The sequence below is a fragment of the Rosa chinensis genome, chromosome 4 (assembly GCF_002994745.2).
Source record: "Rosa chinensis cultivar Old Blush chromosome 4, RchiOBHm-V2, whole genome shotgun sequence".
NCBI lineage: Eukaryota > Viridiplantae > Streptophyta > Magnoliopsida > Rosales > Rosaceae > Rosa > Rosa chinensis.
In genome coordinates this window covers 66938609-66955368 of record NC_037091.1, presented here as the reverse complement: position 1 = coordinate 66955368, position 16760 = coordinate 66938609, and the positions used below count along the sequence as shown (strand labels likewise).

The following is a 16760-nucleotide window of genomic DNA, read 5'->3' as shown; positions in this document are numbered from 1 at the left end:
TTTAGGGGAATATATAAAGGTATTATGGAGGGGAAAAGGTGAAAGGAAGGGGTTTTGGAATAATAATTCATCACTAGCCTGTCCTCATGTTTTTGTCTTTGTTTTCGGATTGATGAATGCGAAATTTCCTCTCAATCAAGGGCTTGTTTGTCAGGTTGCTTTCAAATTAAGTGTTTTTTTATTTTCCTAGTCTAATATTGCGCTGAAAGTGTTTCTATAAGTACTTCTTATTTTCAACTGCTTTTTAACGAATTACACTAGTATGCTAATTATCCACTTCCGATCCAAAAGACGCTCTTATAGCTGAAATGTTATCGAGCAAATACACTTCCTAGAAAAACAGTTGCCGGCCAAATGAACCCTCTTAGGGTTTAGGCTGTAACTAGTTATCCAGCTCTTTCCTATAAGAGTTGGTCTGGACTTTCCTCTTGACAACTATTGTTTTCCTCTTTATAGTCGTGGAAGGAGTAAACCTAATAATTAATGTGAACGAGGATCGAGCCTCGTATGGTTGCTAAAAGGGTCATTTTTAATAGGAGAACGTACCTCTAGGCTTTTGAATATGAAGGCTAAAGTGGTTCTTTTCGATCGGCCTGGAGTCTGCTTGGCTAGCACTATTCTTTTATTTCTTCAACTTTATTTTCCTCTGCCCTTTTGGAGCACTGATATTTCACCAAAATATCAATCCATCTATCAACTTAAGCAATTTAATTAAAGTGCACCTCATATTGAAGTTGTAAGCAGAAGCGGTACGTACTCCAAACCAAAAGCAGTACTATATTATAGTCCACGATCGTTGTCGGTACGTAAAGTATCAATACTTGCTTGATATCCTTGGTAATTAAAGAGTCACAACCAAGAGTCCAAGACTAAAAAAGTCGCAGTACATATCTATACGTGTATATATATAGTGGGAAAGTTGTGCTATTTGTAATGATGTTTTTTCATTATAGAGTTATATTTCCAGTATGTCACCGTTATGTCAAAGTAAATGGAGTAACTATTCGTGCACTTTTTGTTAATTAGTGCTTGTTATAATATAATCATATATAGATATTGTAGAGAATCTTGGTATTATTTTAGGATGTTCTCTTTATGCTTATTGTAATCTGGGGTTCAGGCTCTATGTCTCTCTCTCCCCACTCATGTACACACACACACATGCATACACACACAGTCGACTTAAAAGTAAGTTTTATTGATTCATTATGCTGATTTCCTTTTTCTATTGGTTTCTTTCGATACAGAGACAAAGATTACGTGCACTACTAATAAACATAGTGATATAGTAAGACCAACCTTCGAGCCTTTTATCAAAGTTCAGCCTTTCCCTTTGTTATTTTAAATGAGGGCGTGTTTCTATAAATTTGATTGTTCTTGTTACAAAGATTACTTTTCATTGCTAAGCTAACCTAGCCACTCCATATAGCTAGTGAAAATGATATACTGTAATATAACCCATGGATATGCTTCAATTCTTAATTACATGACTTAGACCTGCCACAATTAATCTCTTCCAACGATCCTTGGCTATCATGTTATTTAGGATAGGTCAAATCATGTCATTTAACAATACTTGGTCTATTTATTTGATAAGCAATTGCGTTGAAGAAAGTGGCGGAGGCTGGTAAGCATTCTGCGCAAGAGTGGTGCGGGTTTTGGTTTCTTTTCTTCTTTTTCAGTTCTCCACGAGAGTTAACGTGAGTGCAGAATCTTTCAAAAAGGATTAGAAGTTAAGCAATAAAGAAGTAATCAAATCAAATTAGCTACCTCAGAAAAGCTCAGCTTCTTTTTTTTTTACATGGATTAGTTAACTACGTTCCAGCTAGCTAGCAAACATTTGAAGTTGATTTAATACGATAAATAGCCACCACCTTTCGCCCTCATGAGTGGATTGTTAGTTTAAAAGCAACGATTAATGTATTAGTATATAATCTTCTTTTTTTTTCCTAACATCTATAATGGCGGCTGAGCTCACTCTTTTCTTTTGGGGTTTGGCACGTACAATTCTAGCTTTTGAATGTACAATATCTTCCAATTAAGATTTGAGGTAATATATTTCATCAGAATAAGGTCGACTTCGTATAGCTAGCTAGCTTACTCAGTAATTCTTTTTGATTTTTGGGATACTTGCTTACTACGTGAGAAACAGACAATAATTTCCGGCATGCTTCACAAGCACAAAATTCTGAATATCAAATAATGACCGATCAAAAGAATTGAGTACTGATTTTGATTCGCATACCACCTGCAGTAGCTAATAGCTATAGCTTGAATAGACGAACTAGCTAGAGTGGCGTGTGAACAATTTGGTGCCAGAGTCTGTTCGATCAACAGAAACTGAGGTTATATATATATATATATATATATATATACGCAGGCGTTCCAAAGAGGACGTCCGCACTTTCGCTAAAGTGCGGACGGCGCTGCTGCAGCTCGGCTCGGGGCGCGACGGAGTGGCGAGGGTTGCCGGAAGGACGCCAGGGGTCAGGCAGAGCAATCTGCAGTCGGTGGAGTCGCCGACGACGTCGTTGGAGGGCTGCCCAGAAAACCTGCAGTTGCAGGTCGGGTTGCTGCCCAGAACCTGCAACCCCGACCTCCTCCGACCTTGAACTCCGCCCAGAACAGTCCAAGATGCCTCCGGCCTGCCTCCTGCAAGCCGCGCGCCGCCGCCGCACCCTGGAACTCCTCCGCTGCATCGCCGTCCGCACTTTAGCGAAGTGCGGACGTCCGCTTCAGAACGGGCCTCTATATATATATATATTTATATATATATATATACGGAGCCGTTCCAAAGAGGATGTCCGCACTGTTGTTAAAGTGCGGACGTCGAAGCTGCAGCTCAGCTCGGGGGGCGACGGAGTGGCGGGGCTTGCCGGAAGGAGGCCAGGGGTCGGACGGACCGGTTTGCAGTCAGTGGAGTCGCCGGCGACGTGGTTGCAGCGCTGCCCAGAAACCTGCAGTTCCAGGTGAGGTCGTTGCCCAGATACCTGCAACCTCGACCTCCTCCGACCTCGATCGCTGCCCAGAAGTTGTCTGGAATGCCTCTACCGTTATTGACCGATGAGTTGATTTTTTCTTGGTCCGCTGAGTTAAGAAATTTCTTTGAGAATGTTGAGGTATACGAAAAATCGAATTCGTGGACACGTAGTTTGTCTAAATCGGAGTTATTACGGGGAAGTTGTGATTGAATAATTGAAGTTACTATTCTTATTTTCTTAGTTTAATGGTTTTTAAAAGAGGAAAGTGGGTAAATAAGAGAGAGAGAGAGAGAGAGAGAGAGAGAGAGTGAGTGAAATCGGGAGAACCCGACTCCAGCCCCCTCCCCCTTTTCTTTTTCTTTCTTTCGGACCCGGAACCCTTTTTCCGGTGAAATCACTGCCGCCGGACCACTGCCGGGCTCGACACCAACCATCACAGGATCCTCTCTTCCTCCTCTTGTATCTAAGGTAAGATTTTCGACTTGGGTAGTTTTGTTTTGGGGGAATCGAGGAGGAAATTTCCAGAAAAAGGGGGAGTCGGAGATTGCTTCGATCTCTGATTTTCGAAGGTTTTCGGCCAGATTTCTTTGGGGTTTTGGTGGCTGGGACGGTACTAACCTTCATCCCTAACCTCTTGCAGCTTCTCACGATCGGTGGAGGAAGAATTGAAGGTGTTTAAGTGCTTGAACAATAGCGTGAACAGTAACTGACGAAGTCTTGTTTTTGGGATTGAATTTCCGGCTATTTCTGCTTGTTTTTGGTTGTTGTTGCAGGTATAGAAATCGTTGGGATTGTTGTGGAGTTTGTGTGGGTGTAATTTTCTTGGCCGGTTTGTTGGTGGCGTGTAGAGGCTCCAGCAGTTCATTAGGAATGCTTTACTTCAGTTGTTAAATTATACTTAAATGTTTGGGATCCTTGATTGTCACTGTTTTTGCATAATTTGGTGTTGGTTTTGGTTTCTGAATTTTATGGTCCAAAACCTTGATTAAATGCTCTTGGTTATATTTTTGTATTGAATTAGTGTGATGAAAAATTGGAAAAGTGATTGTGGATTGAAAAGAAAATTTAAGAGAGAACTTGGAAATTTTGGGGAAGGATTTATTTTATAATTTGGTGGTTAAATTATGGTTGAGGAATCGAAATTAAAATCGGTTGAGTTGTTAAAGAGTTTCGAGGGCATTGGAATTGTAAGGAATTCCGAAATTTGAGAATTGAATCCTAAATTGGAGAATTGGTCGTTAGAAGAATTTTGTGTAATGGGTAATAATTTTAGAAGGATTAAGCTTTATTTCTTAGATTAATTCCTTATTGAGGTTAATTTTATTCTGCCAATTAATACAGGACGTACTGAGCCTTCAAGCGAGGGGGACATGGGCAGGCAGCATGATTAGCTGTGAGACTCACCTGTGAATGGACTTTTGTTTTATTAAAATGATGCATGCAGCATGGCATTAAATTTATAACTTGAATATGGTATATATAAATGTGGTTTTCGTGGAAAGAAAGGAGTTTAAAGAAATGAGTTGGCAAGGAGGCTATTTTCGGCGCATGCGTACATTACCTAGTCGGCAGTCCCCTCTAGGTAATAGTCTGGTCGGCAGTCCCCTCCAGATGACATGAGGTAGTTAGTCGGGAGTCCCCTCTAACCACTGCCTCCTAAATCCGGTCGGCAGTCCCCTCCGATGCGTCATCTGGGCGGTAGTCCCCTCCAGACGGCATGAGATGATTTGACAGTAGTCCTCTCTAGTCATCAAACAATTTTCATGAATGGATGGTTTTCAAAGGAATGAGTTGGAATTGTTTTATAAATCTCGCTGCTTGTCGGATTTTTATTAATTAATGAAAAATGGGAAAGCATTCAAGTATTGGTTTCATAACTTATTTCAGTTCTGTCCACTCACTCTAACGGATTTTAAATGTTTTCCCCTGGGTCCTTCGGTTTCAAATGCCCAGATTTCAGATTTGCTGAGATCGCGTCCAGGAACTTGGTGGCATATATAGGAATCAGCGCTTCCGTTTTGACTGTAGGTTAATACTTATTAACCTACCTGGTATGATATCGGCTTAGTTATGTAAAACTGCTCTGATAACCATTTTAATTTGGAGAATGTTAATGCTTGAGAATCTGTTATCGTATTGTAGTTAAGGTGACATTCGTGCTTTCGGAATGTAACATATAGACTTGGAATGTAAATCTTGGAATGTGTATATTGAGTATGAGTTTAGTTTTAATTATGTCCAGGCTTTGTAAAGTTTTGGATAGTCCATTTTAGGGGAGGTTATTCCGATTTTTTGGTAGGATTTCACTTAAAGTGGGCCCCACAGGCTTGTACCCGAGTTTCGGGGTGAAATTTGGGTCGGGTTCTGTCAGCCGTCACGGCCTGAAACGCTGCAGAAGATCGACGTCCGCACTTTAGCGAAAGTGCGGACGTCCGTTTTGGAATGGGCCTTTTATATATATATATATATATATATATGTATATATATTTGAATACTTTTACTAAATAATCCAAATGACAGAATAGAAAATTGTAGCTAGCGCGCATGTCCGATGTTTCCACTATTATATATCGATGGATGATCAATATCCCACTTCCAATATGCATGTTTCTTAAATAAATACATGCACAAAATGTATCGACAAGCTAGGTTGATTGAGTATGAGATTAAACAATTATAAAAGAAGAAGAGATTAAGATACGCAGGGATATTCATGAATTAATGCTTGTTAATAGGACAAGACCAACCAAAATGATAGGATAAGAAATTAGGGTTTGTATATAGAACAATAATCCAGCTAGTAGTGGATGGATTTATCAGAGAATAGAAAATTATCTTGATTGAGCACGATCGATCGACATTCCAATAATTGTACCATTATGGCACCTAAAAGTTGTCCTCATTTTTAATATGTCCATGTTCATCTTTCTCTGCGTCTCCTTCTCTCCCGCTCAATCACTTAATAATGCATGTTATAAAAGTCATCAAGATTTTTGATGTCTCGTGAAAGATTATTTTTGTGATAGGCAAAACTTATGCAATCAAGCAAATTGATCCAATAATTGATTATGTATTAGCTTCTTGACAAATGAGCCGGTTAGTATTTGGCGATCTATCATAAGAAATGCCGGCCAATTCATTCGTAAATAACAATATATATTACACATGCCTACTACGTAATTACACAAGTAATCAACGCAATATCACTTGATGTGAACCAGTAATATATAGGTGCACATACGTATATTAATTTCTGCATGCAAGAATAATTGAAGAATCATATACATTACTAGGCTAATTTTCACGTTTTAGGCGTTGAATCAACCTCAACAATTGAGGGCGCATTGCGTATTCTATAGAGTTATCAAGATGCTTCATAATATTGGGAAACCGGTCGTCCCCCAAGAAGCAGCAATTCTGCTGCTGCTGTTCCTCCTCGTCGTAGTACCAGTGACAGATTACTCTAGCAACAGATATCACATATAAACCGCAGTCGTACAGATTTGTCTGCTGAGGCATAACATTCTCTTCTCTAAACCAAGGATCATTATCATCATCCTTATCACTAGTACCAGTCTCTTCATCATCTCCATTATTATTAACCAAGTAGTTTTGCAGGGCATGCCACACCTTCTTCCAAGTCGTATCCCTTGTCCTTGTATTCTTCGTAGGATGATAATTTGTATAGTGACGCAAGCACTTCTTATGCAAGCTGTAGCCCCTAACACCCCCCAGTATATTCTTCTTCTTGTGATAATTTCTAAATTGATGAAACTTGTTAGAGAAGGTGCGCCCCATCATAACAAAAGCCCCCGATACATTCTTCTTCTCCTGCTTCTTCTTATGATGATGATCTCTAATTCGCAAGTGCTTAGAGTAGTGCTTGCCGATAATAGACCTAGTGGTGGCAACCAAACTACTAGTCCCAAACGTTGGTGTTTGTGTTGCTGCAGCTGCCACATATTTCTTAACTGCTCCGTAAAACTTCCTGGCAACCAAGCTATTCAAACCCCCCAAGCTGTCGTAATGCACAAATGCATTGGATTTTCTGTAATACACCAGCAAACTCCAATGGTTTCCGCCATCATTTTGGCTCATGTCTTGATTATCATTCACCGTGAATATCACAACTTGCTTTTCACCAAGTTGATTAGACTCCTCGAAGTCTCTAAAATTAGCCTCCGAATTCTGAGAATTTGCCAGCCAAAATGAGACTGTAGGTGAAACCAGAAGGATGTCATCATCACAAAGGGAAGAAAGATAATTGAAATAGAATTCAATTATGCAATCGTTCAAGTAATGTGGGCCTCTAAGCAGTGCCAAGTCACTCATTCTCAGCACAACACTTTCGTAAGTAAGGACCTTCGGATCCATTGAGCAAGCACAAGCAAGCAAAAGGAGAGCTTATTAATGTTTATGTAGTCGGAAAAGGCCTGAAATATTCCAGTGATCCATGTAGTCAGATAAAAGAAAAAGATGAGAGCTATTATAGAACTGTTTACGCTGTATGTTTCCGTTTCCTTTTAGGATTAGGTCAGGATTTTCTAAATTTATTTTGTAAGGATTTGGTTTCATGCAGGATCGGGATTTGGTTTCCTTGCAGGATCGGGATTTCCTTCTCTGTCAATTAATTTGCTACTTGCCCGCCATGTAATATAGATTTCAAATTAGCATATCAAGTAAACTCAAAGCTTGAGCTCAGAAGGTAACAGGCTAGCAAAATATTATGCCTTGTAGGAGAAGAAGAAGAGTTGCTATAGGCCAATCTAATTGGTGGAGCTTGAGCTACGCTTATTTTTCTTCACCTAAAAGTCTAAAACCAATCTAATTTTACTGAGCTTCGTTTTTCTAATTTTCTGTCTTACACTTTTCTTCCCCCTTGAACTCCCTCCCAAGTTTAAGAGAATCTGCATATCATCAAGTAACTGGTAACAGAAATATGTTCAGCAGTTTAACGCCTTATAAGATAGGGTTCTTGACCAAAACCCCAAAAATGAGCCAAAGTTATCCCACTTACCCCAGCAATAGATTTTTATTTCCATTCGGTAGCCATAGTTCAGCAGTTTAACGCCTTATAAGATAGGGTTCTTGACCAAAAGCCCCAAAATGAGCCAAACTTATCCTACTTACCCCAGCAATAGAATAGTCATTTCCCTAAACCCAATTTAAAGGAAAATGATTATTCTGCCCTCTGCTTAATTAATAAATTACATACTGCCACTCGGTAATCTCTTTCTCATCCCCGATCTCTCTCTCTCCCCCCAACTGACCTCTAGCTCCGGCAATGTTCCAGGCCCTCCGGCGCTCCACCCAGCCCTTCCGGCATTTGCCCGTTGACCCAGGCCCTCTGGACCCAGCGTCTCCAGGGTACGACATAGGCCCTCCGGTGCTCGACGAAGGCTCTCCGAAGCTCGATAAAGGTTCTCCGGTGTCGATGAAGGCTCTCCAGCGCTAGATCAAGGTTCTCCGGCGCCAGATTTTTATGGCATCGAGCTCTCTCTCCTCTCTCCCCTCCGATCTGACTCTCTCTCCTCATTTTTTTATTTTTTATTTATTTTATTTATTTTTTTGGTGGTAAAATGGGGCAGAAGCCCAAAATGAAAGGAAAATGAAATAGGAGATGGCTGAGTGTGCGGCCTTCATGCTCTGGAGACGAGCTCATGCCCTTCCTGTTGTGTATTTGGTGTGAAGGACGAAGAAGGACAGAGCTACTTGGTTGGTCTCCCAAGTCCTAATTGAAGTCAAGGCTGCTGATGGTTGGGCCCAATTTGTTTCTGGGAAGATTTGTGTTAGGAATGAAAGGATTTGAGTAGGTAAAATGATGTGACTGCTTTGTATCTATTGCATTTAGTTTATGGTGCATTATTAGCAATTTTATGGTTCCCTTTGGATAGGAGTAGAATCTGAAAAAGATTTTTTTTAGGAGGCAATAGAGGTCTATTGGGGGGCAATAGACGTTTTTAAATTGATGTAATCTCCTCGTTTTTTCTTTAATCAAAGTTTTATTTGTGTAATTTTAGAAAAATTAGTTCTCATTTCGGTAATCGAAACGTCTATTGGGGGGCACTAGACCGAAAGTTCTATTAGGAGGCAATATACGTCTATTGGGGGGCAATACCGAAGATTCTATTGGGAGGCAATAGATGTCTATTGCCCCTCTATTGGGGGGAAATAGATATCTATTGGGGGCAATAGAGGTTTTCAGAAAAGTCCGATGGGCGGTGGCCGGTGACCGAAATCCGGCAAAAGTTGGCCGGAATCCGAAGACCGGGGCGGCCGGTGACCGGGCTCCAGCGAAGTCCCCTATGGTTTCTCTCTCTTCCATTCTCTCTCTCTCTCTCTCTCTCTCTCTCTAAGTAACAAAGGTGAGGGTAAAATGGTATTAAAAAACCAAAAAAAAAAAAAATCTTAATGGGACATTAGGGAAGACCTCCTTAGAGTGTTTTCTCTCTCTCTCTCTAAGTAACAAAGGTGAGGGTAAAATGTTAAAAAACCAAAAAAAAAAAATCTTAATGGGACATTAGGGAAGACCTCCTTAGAGTGTTTTAGGTAAGAGAGAATTAAAAAAACTTAATGGGGTAAGTGGGAAAAAAATCTCTAGAAATTGGATAAATGGACAAAAACCCTATAAGATAACCTCTAACTCCAATAGCTTTCCTATAATTTTTGTATTATAGAGAAGCAAAAGTCAAACCTTTATCCTATTTTTCTTCTCTAACTCCAACAGATTCCCTAGTTTACAGTAATCTATAAAATCTCTATATTCTTCTTTAAAATTTTGGAGTTTGCTGTAAATATAGGGAATTTGATTTTCTCTCTCCTCATTTTCCCTAAAATAGAGATAGTTAGAGCAACTCCAACAGCTTCCCCATATTTAGATTTTTCTCTACTTTAGGGAAAAATAAGCCTCTTTTGCTCCAACAGATTCTCTATAATTATCTCTATTTTAGAGAAAGTGAGGAAAGAGAAAACCAAATTCCCTATATTTACAGCAATCTCTAAAATTTAAGGAAGAATATGGAGATTTTAGAGATTGATGTAGAATAGAGAATCTGTTGGAATTGGAGAAGAAAAAGATGCTAAAGCTTTGACTTTTGCTTCCCTATTATACAGAAATTATAGGGAAGCTGTTGGAGTTGCTCTTATAGGGAATCTATTAGAGCAAAAGAGGCTCATTTTTTCCTAAAGTAGAGAAAAATCAAAATATAGGGAATCTGTTGGAGTTGCTCAACAAGCTCAAACACAACTCCCAACCCCAAATAAAGTATGATAAAGTGACCCTCACAGCGTACTTCTATTACTTCTTAGTTCTTACACCCCTGCAAGGCAATAATAAGACAGCATGTTAGGAAGCTGGTATACTGGATCCTCTCCTTTGTATTGTCTTACGTCTAATGCATAAAAGGGGAAGAAGAAGAAATGCTATAGGCCATGTCAATCAAAATCAATAATATGAATAGAGTAGAACAAAGTGTATTGTTGTAATTTGTTACAGATGATGTCACTCACAAAATTTTAGTTAGTTGTCTGGTCAGTACACAATTCCTAAACCGCACAAGACTTGACAATGATACAAGTACATGATCCCTTTGTCACAGCTCAAATCTGTGTCTGAACTGTAACATAACCTCAACAAATATATCTGTATTAATATTCTTGAAGCACAAACACAGTTAACATCAAATTTTTCCTAAAAGCTAATTCACCTATGTCTCTAATAAGTAGCCTTTTCTTCGGGGCTTTGCAAGGAAAAGTTATTGCAAGGACACCCAGAAGTATCTGTAAAGAATCAAGGTCTGCGGAGAGTTGGGGGATTCAAGAAAGAGAAAAGTAAACCAATGTAATGACTTTCCCATGCTTCTCTTCAACTAACCACACAGAAAGCAATTAGTAGAATCACCTCATCACTGACTCTTTGACAAAGGATCTTCCACCCGAGCTGCAAGAGCAAAGATTAATTATGAGAAATTCAAGCAATCTGCAATTCGACTAATGATAAAGAGACAATGGCTTCAAGACTAAAACTCACGCATATTCGAGATGGATATTCATGAATCGACGATTTTCTTTGCTTTGTGATAATGTAACGGAACCTTCAATCAGTTGATCTTGCTCCACCTCTATTGGGTCATAAAAGTATAGCACAGTCTGCAATAGCAATTCATTAGACAAACCTAAAGAAGCTGACTGGTTATCATATATTATATGGGAGGAAGGGATAACTACAAAAGAACATACTGAGTTGCAAAGAGACTGAATGATCCTCTGGATACTGGCAAAAACTAAATATCATTTATTTTGAAAATGTTTAAGCCTTGTAGACCCTAACCCAGCTGGCTAGGCCAAAAGGTGCGCATGTGGGGTCAAAAGAACACCATCAAACTCAAATGGTACTGAGGCCAAAAAAAAAAAATGATATGTACCTGTTGCCAATGCGTTGGGGGGTCCTCAGGTGCAGTCGACAGCACCAACGCATCACTGGGATTTGCCCGTTTCCTCCTCTGCTGACCCTCCACTGTATGATTGTTAGGAAGTTGGGATGGTGCATGATTATTTGTGAGAGCTATTGCACGTCCATTGAATTCAACGTCAAACCAAAATGCAAACCCATGTAGTGGAGCTGTTAATTAAGGAATAGTTAGGACCACAACTTCATCCACTAGAAAATGGGATAAAAAGACTATACTTAACAACTGGAAAAAAAAAAAAAAAAGCGTTCTTAATCCATAAACCCAAAACAATTAAAAAAAAAAAAAAAACCATTGCCTCACATCAGGATTTTTAATCAGAAGAACCCCATCAAAGTTTGAAAACAATAATATGAACAAAATTGAAATATTAGGTGGCCAGAGAGAGAGAGAGACCTCGCATCATTGATTTGAACTTATAGCTTGTTGTAACAGATTCCAGCTCATGAAGTGAAATTTTATGGCAGTCCACATGCTTAACCTACACCCAATCAGGAACAGCAAGATACATTAGATCATACAGAAACTTAATCCTCATGTAAAGAGATTTATTATCAAGCAAAACGATTGACATCCACTGAAAGAATTAACACTGCTGCGATGGACTTTTAGGTCAAAGCATCAGTTAATGTACCACATCACGTTGGGAACTGTTAAATTATCTTTTGATTCATCAGCAACTTTAAGCTGTAGGCTTCTTGCAATACCAATAATTGCCACTACATCTAGATGAGAGTCCGAGTATTTAGAACTTTCCAGAGAGAGTAAAATAGTCATTGCGGAAACAAAAGAAAAAGACATACAGGAAAGTTGAAAGAAAAACCATCGACAGATAAATCATTTCAAGAAATCATAAGTATGGAAAACTATAAAAACAAATGATTATGTGGAATGCCTCAATTTAGAACACTCACCACATGTGGCCATGTTAAAACATTCTCACCCACGATTGTCTCAACACATGGCTCTTCAAACGCACATTGCTTTGCCAAAGGCAACATGGCAGACACTGGAACAAAAAGAGCAGAAGAAATGCAAGACATGAAGGACGGCATACATGTAGTATTAGAGAAGTAGCAGTAACAGGTAGCAAGAAATTTCATTCAGCATTTGAGCGTCAATAGGCAAAAGTGTAAGCATCATCTCTTCAAACTGAAAAGGCCCAACTCAGTTCGGCAACCTATGACCCCTACCCCCTTGATAGATCCTCAAAAAGTACATACGAAAGAAGGATACAGGGGTCAACAACTAATTCTTAACTCTGATACCACAAGCTATAAACCATGGATAACAGTAGCGAACATAATCTGCCCGATGATCCAAAGCATCGTATTCAATTTTTGCCAAGGAGACTAACGCCCAATTATTTTCCTATTGTCGACAAGTAAGACTCCCAAACGTATCAAAAATTCTTAGACGATACAAGTAGAATGTGTCTAAATGAATGTGACTAGCCTGCTACTTAACCCACATTGTGTGTTGTGCTTCCTCCTGAACTTTTAAATTAATTATAAGTCTGTGGGGATAGGTGTCGCTACCGATTGTTATGTCCCGTCCACAATTCAATAGATGCTGGTAGAATCTGAATAGGGTTTAAACTACTGATTCAGCAACCTCATTCAGTATCTACGGGAAAAGATATATATTGTATAGACAATCATATTCAATGGATCTGCTTTCACAAACAAGGATACAAGAAGAGGAACTTACAAAACCCGTAACACATGGAAAAAAAGCATCGTCTTTACAGATCCAACAAACCAAATCCGTGGAATTCCAAATTTTTTCACAACTGACAATCATGTTAGTAAGTAAGGTGTGTACTCACTATCAATTCCATAAACATTGCGCCAGAAATCAATGCTTTCACTGTATCTATCAGCATGTGTGATAGGTGCTATGTACAACTGCAAGCATTCAACAACAAAATCAGCATGATGGAACCAAATTCATTTAGCATCTAATGTTGTACAAAAATGTCCTTGACGAAGCCGCATACTTTAGTTGATAATACACAAGTTAACGACATATGAGGTTGACATGATCGTCAATCCAGTGACATTAAAGCAGCGACCGTGAATAGATCTTATAACTAAAGATGTACAGGTCACAACAATTGAAAGACCAAAGGATAAATAAAACTACCGTTGCATTTGAAGGAAGTATAAGACCTCCAGGTTTTAGCCAGCGATCTCTGGCTGTAATGACACTTCCAAGCATACTCTGTGTTGAAAAGTAAGCAAGTCAACAAAATAATTTCAAACCATATATGCCCATGTATGTAATTCAGAGGTACAATTATAAATGAGCAGTAATTATACAAATCAGTGACCAACATTTTAAACATATAATATGCAAAACTTTTAAAAGCTACCTCATACAGAAGCATGTATCCCATCCACTCTGAAATTATAACATCAACCTCCTCATCAATATCAACATCCTGCAGAACTAAAAATGTTAGCCGTAACATTGGTTGGCTTATACATGTGTAAGTCAGATTAATAAGTCGGTGCAAGGGAAAGCAAAGTCCTTATGAGAATACAATAAAGGTTACTTTTTTCTTTTTCACAGCTTCCAGTAGAAGTTGGGGTAGTAATGAGCTGCAATAAGAACCTCTCCCCCTATACATTTTACTCACATTGTAACCATTTCTCGATACTGATCTACTCAATTCCATCCTAGATAAGTAGAAACTTTCTCTATGGGACCCATTTCCACAACAAACAGAAAACAAAAATGACAATGAACAACACAAACTCAGAGGCCAGAGAAAATAACCAACAGCTTTCGTCCCATAAGAAATAGAAAGGTACAAAACTTGTGACAATTGTTATCTAATAAAATGAAATAGATATCAAAGCCTGCTCGACTCATGAGCTTAATACTAATAAAAAGTAAAATCAGATCAACAAACTGGCCTGGTGCCTACAAGCCTACCTCAACTCGCCCATGTAGTACGATGATGGTATCAGATAGATTGTTTGCTTTTACAACTTCATTTGCCTGCTTAAAAAAGAAGCAGATCAATCGGAATGCCAAACCCAATCTCAAATCCATTTCTTACATAGTGCATTTTCATGACGAGAAATTTGGGTATTTTAAAAACATAATGTGTATACAGTTATGTTCATAAGCATAAAGTGAAACAAGAAATTACCTGCACTGCAATGTCACTTGCATCGACAGCATATACCTGTAAGACAAAACATTGGAAAAATATTTATGCACAGAGAAATATATAATTCCAAGATGACACAACATGGAAACGGCTAATCCTAACTTACAAATATTAACACGAGTACAAAATGAAAGAAGAGTAAGAAAATAAATCATAATCATCAAGTATGAGATGAAAGAAAGAGGAAGCTATGGTGGGAAAATGTTATGTCTTAGTATAGGATGGAAACATAACAAGACATAAACTTGTTGAATTAATATGTAGAATGCAAAGATAAAGTAAAGAGCTTACACGTTTTGCTCCAGCTTGAGCGCAAAAGATAGAGAGAATTCCTGTGCCACAGCCAACGTCCACTACCACCTGCAAGAGAAGAGAAGAGAAGAGAAGAGAAGAGAAGAGAAGATCAACAAATAACACTTGAGAGAGAAAAGAGTGATTAGTTGTTGGAAGACAAGTTTCTGACTCACTTTGCCAGCAATACAACTCTGGTGCTGCATAATTGCTGCCCTGTAAGTTTCAGTGCGCACACGATCCTGTATGTTACTGAATTAGTTAGCAGTAGCAGTAGAATTTCCACTCGAAAGCAAAGCAAATCAAAACCCAAAGAAAGAAAGAAAGAAAAGAACCTTGATCATCTCTTCGTGGATGCCAACGTGGGCGTAGGAGTGGAAATAGGCCATGTCGAAGTCCGTGCAAGGCGCACCTTCCGGCTGCTTGGTAGCCTCAGAAACCCTAATGTCACTTCCATGGCCGTCACGTGACCTGCCACGTGGTCCCCGGCGAACTCTGTTCATTCCTTGGTGGTGGTGGTGCTGGCGCTGGTGCTGCGGCGGCTGTGCATAGTAGCCGTTACTGTTACTGTATGCGGGGTTGGAGTTCATTGTTTTTGGTGCCGCCAACTCGCCTACAGGCTAGGCTACACACCCAAATTATACAGAGCTCACACAAAAAAGTATGCGCCTTTTAAATACTTCCTACCCTCTATGCCAACAATATATTATATATAAAAATTATTTTCTGCTACCAAACCAAAATTAATAACCTTTTTTTGTTAAAAAAAAATTCAATATTTTCAACCCAAAAAAAAAAAAAAACAGAGATTTCTTTCTTCTTTTATGTTGTGCCATCTAAATGCCATTATGCAACAATAGCAATGGACACGAGATAGATTATGTATTTTTTTTTCCTATCATATTATATTCGTAACACGCCTAACTTATTATTCAATATTGAAGTTGATTTTGGTAATGAATGGATAATCAGTGATGACATACGCTCAAGGTTTTTCATACTCTTTAGTTTTTGTCTCTGAAATTCATTAGTGTAACAAACAGAGTAGCTAAATTTGTCCTCATATTTTATCACAAGTTGTATTGGATAAATAACACATTTGATTAATTTTTTGGGTCCTTTACTCAAGCCCCAAAATGAGCAAAAATTATCTCACTTACCTCAGCAACAGATTTTTATTCCCACTAACTCAATTTAGGAGAAAATGATCAATCTACCCTCAGTCTAATTAAATAATTACACAAATGCAACTCCTCTCTCCAACAGTCTAGAACGTGCATTCTCTCTCCTCTCTCTCAGATCGCCTTAAGACAATTCCGGATCGTTGGTCACACAGTCGACTGTGGACGAAGCCGGAAAATCCATGGCCACCATCTCACCTCCGCGGCCATCTTCGGTCTGCCCAAAACCTTCCACCGGCGGCTCCAAATCTATGCCAGATCGGCTTTCACGACATCGCCGAAGCTTAGCTCGCTCCGGTTGCTGTGTGACGTGGACCACTGTCACTATCCCAGCCTTGATTGCGAACTCGATTCTGATTCCAGCCAGCTCCACGTCCGAGGCTCCCAGATAGATTCCAACGAATCGGAGACTCCCCGAATCTCAGTCCAACTCCTCCTATTCCAGCCTGTAGAAGAATGCCGAGATTGGGAAGATCGGCGGTGTCGTTGTCGTTCAGGTCACGGGTTAAACTCCACGCATAAGGCAAAGAAGCTCTGGTCCGAGCTACCTCGCCAAAGGCAAACTCAGGCCTTGATGCAAAGGAAGAAGTTAGGATTCCGGTCTGCAACAGTGGAAGAAGGGAGAAGAAAGAAGACTAGGTGCCCAAATATTATTATT

At 39.3% G+C, this 16760-nt stretch overlaps 1 protein-coding gene and 1 long non-coding RNA gene across 2 annotated transcripts; one reads left to right on the top strand and one right to left on the bottom strand.

The window, feature by feature from the left end:
- Positions 1-3274: 3274 nt before the first annotated feature.
- On the top strand, positions 3275-3945 carry LOC121052570. Its single transcript, XR_005809490.1, has 2 exons — positions 3275-3449; positions 3622-3945. It is a non-coding gene; the product is annotated as an uncharacterized LOC121052570 (long non-coding RNA).
- Positions 3946-10406: 6461 nt separating this feature from the next.
- LOC112201000 (probable protein arginine N-methyltransferase 6) lies at positions 10407-15579 on the bottom strand. Its single transcript, XM_024342004.2, has 13 exons — positions 15257-15579; positions 15098-15163; positions 14922-14990; positions 14610-14645; positions 14390-14455; positions 13824-13892; positions 13595-13672; positions 13278-13356; positions 12364-12458; positions 11846-11930; positions 11405-11601; positions 11011-11129; positions 10407-10920 (listed from the first exon to the last, which is right to left on the bottom strand). The coding sequence occupies exons 1-13, from the start codon at positions 15509-15511 to the stop codon at positions 10878-10880; spliced, it is 1257 nt and encodes a 418-aa protein (XP_024197772.1). The 5' UTR covers positions 15512-15579; the 3' UTR covers positions 10407-10877.
- Between the last annotated feature and the right edge of the window lie 1181 nt (positions 15580-16760).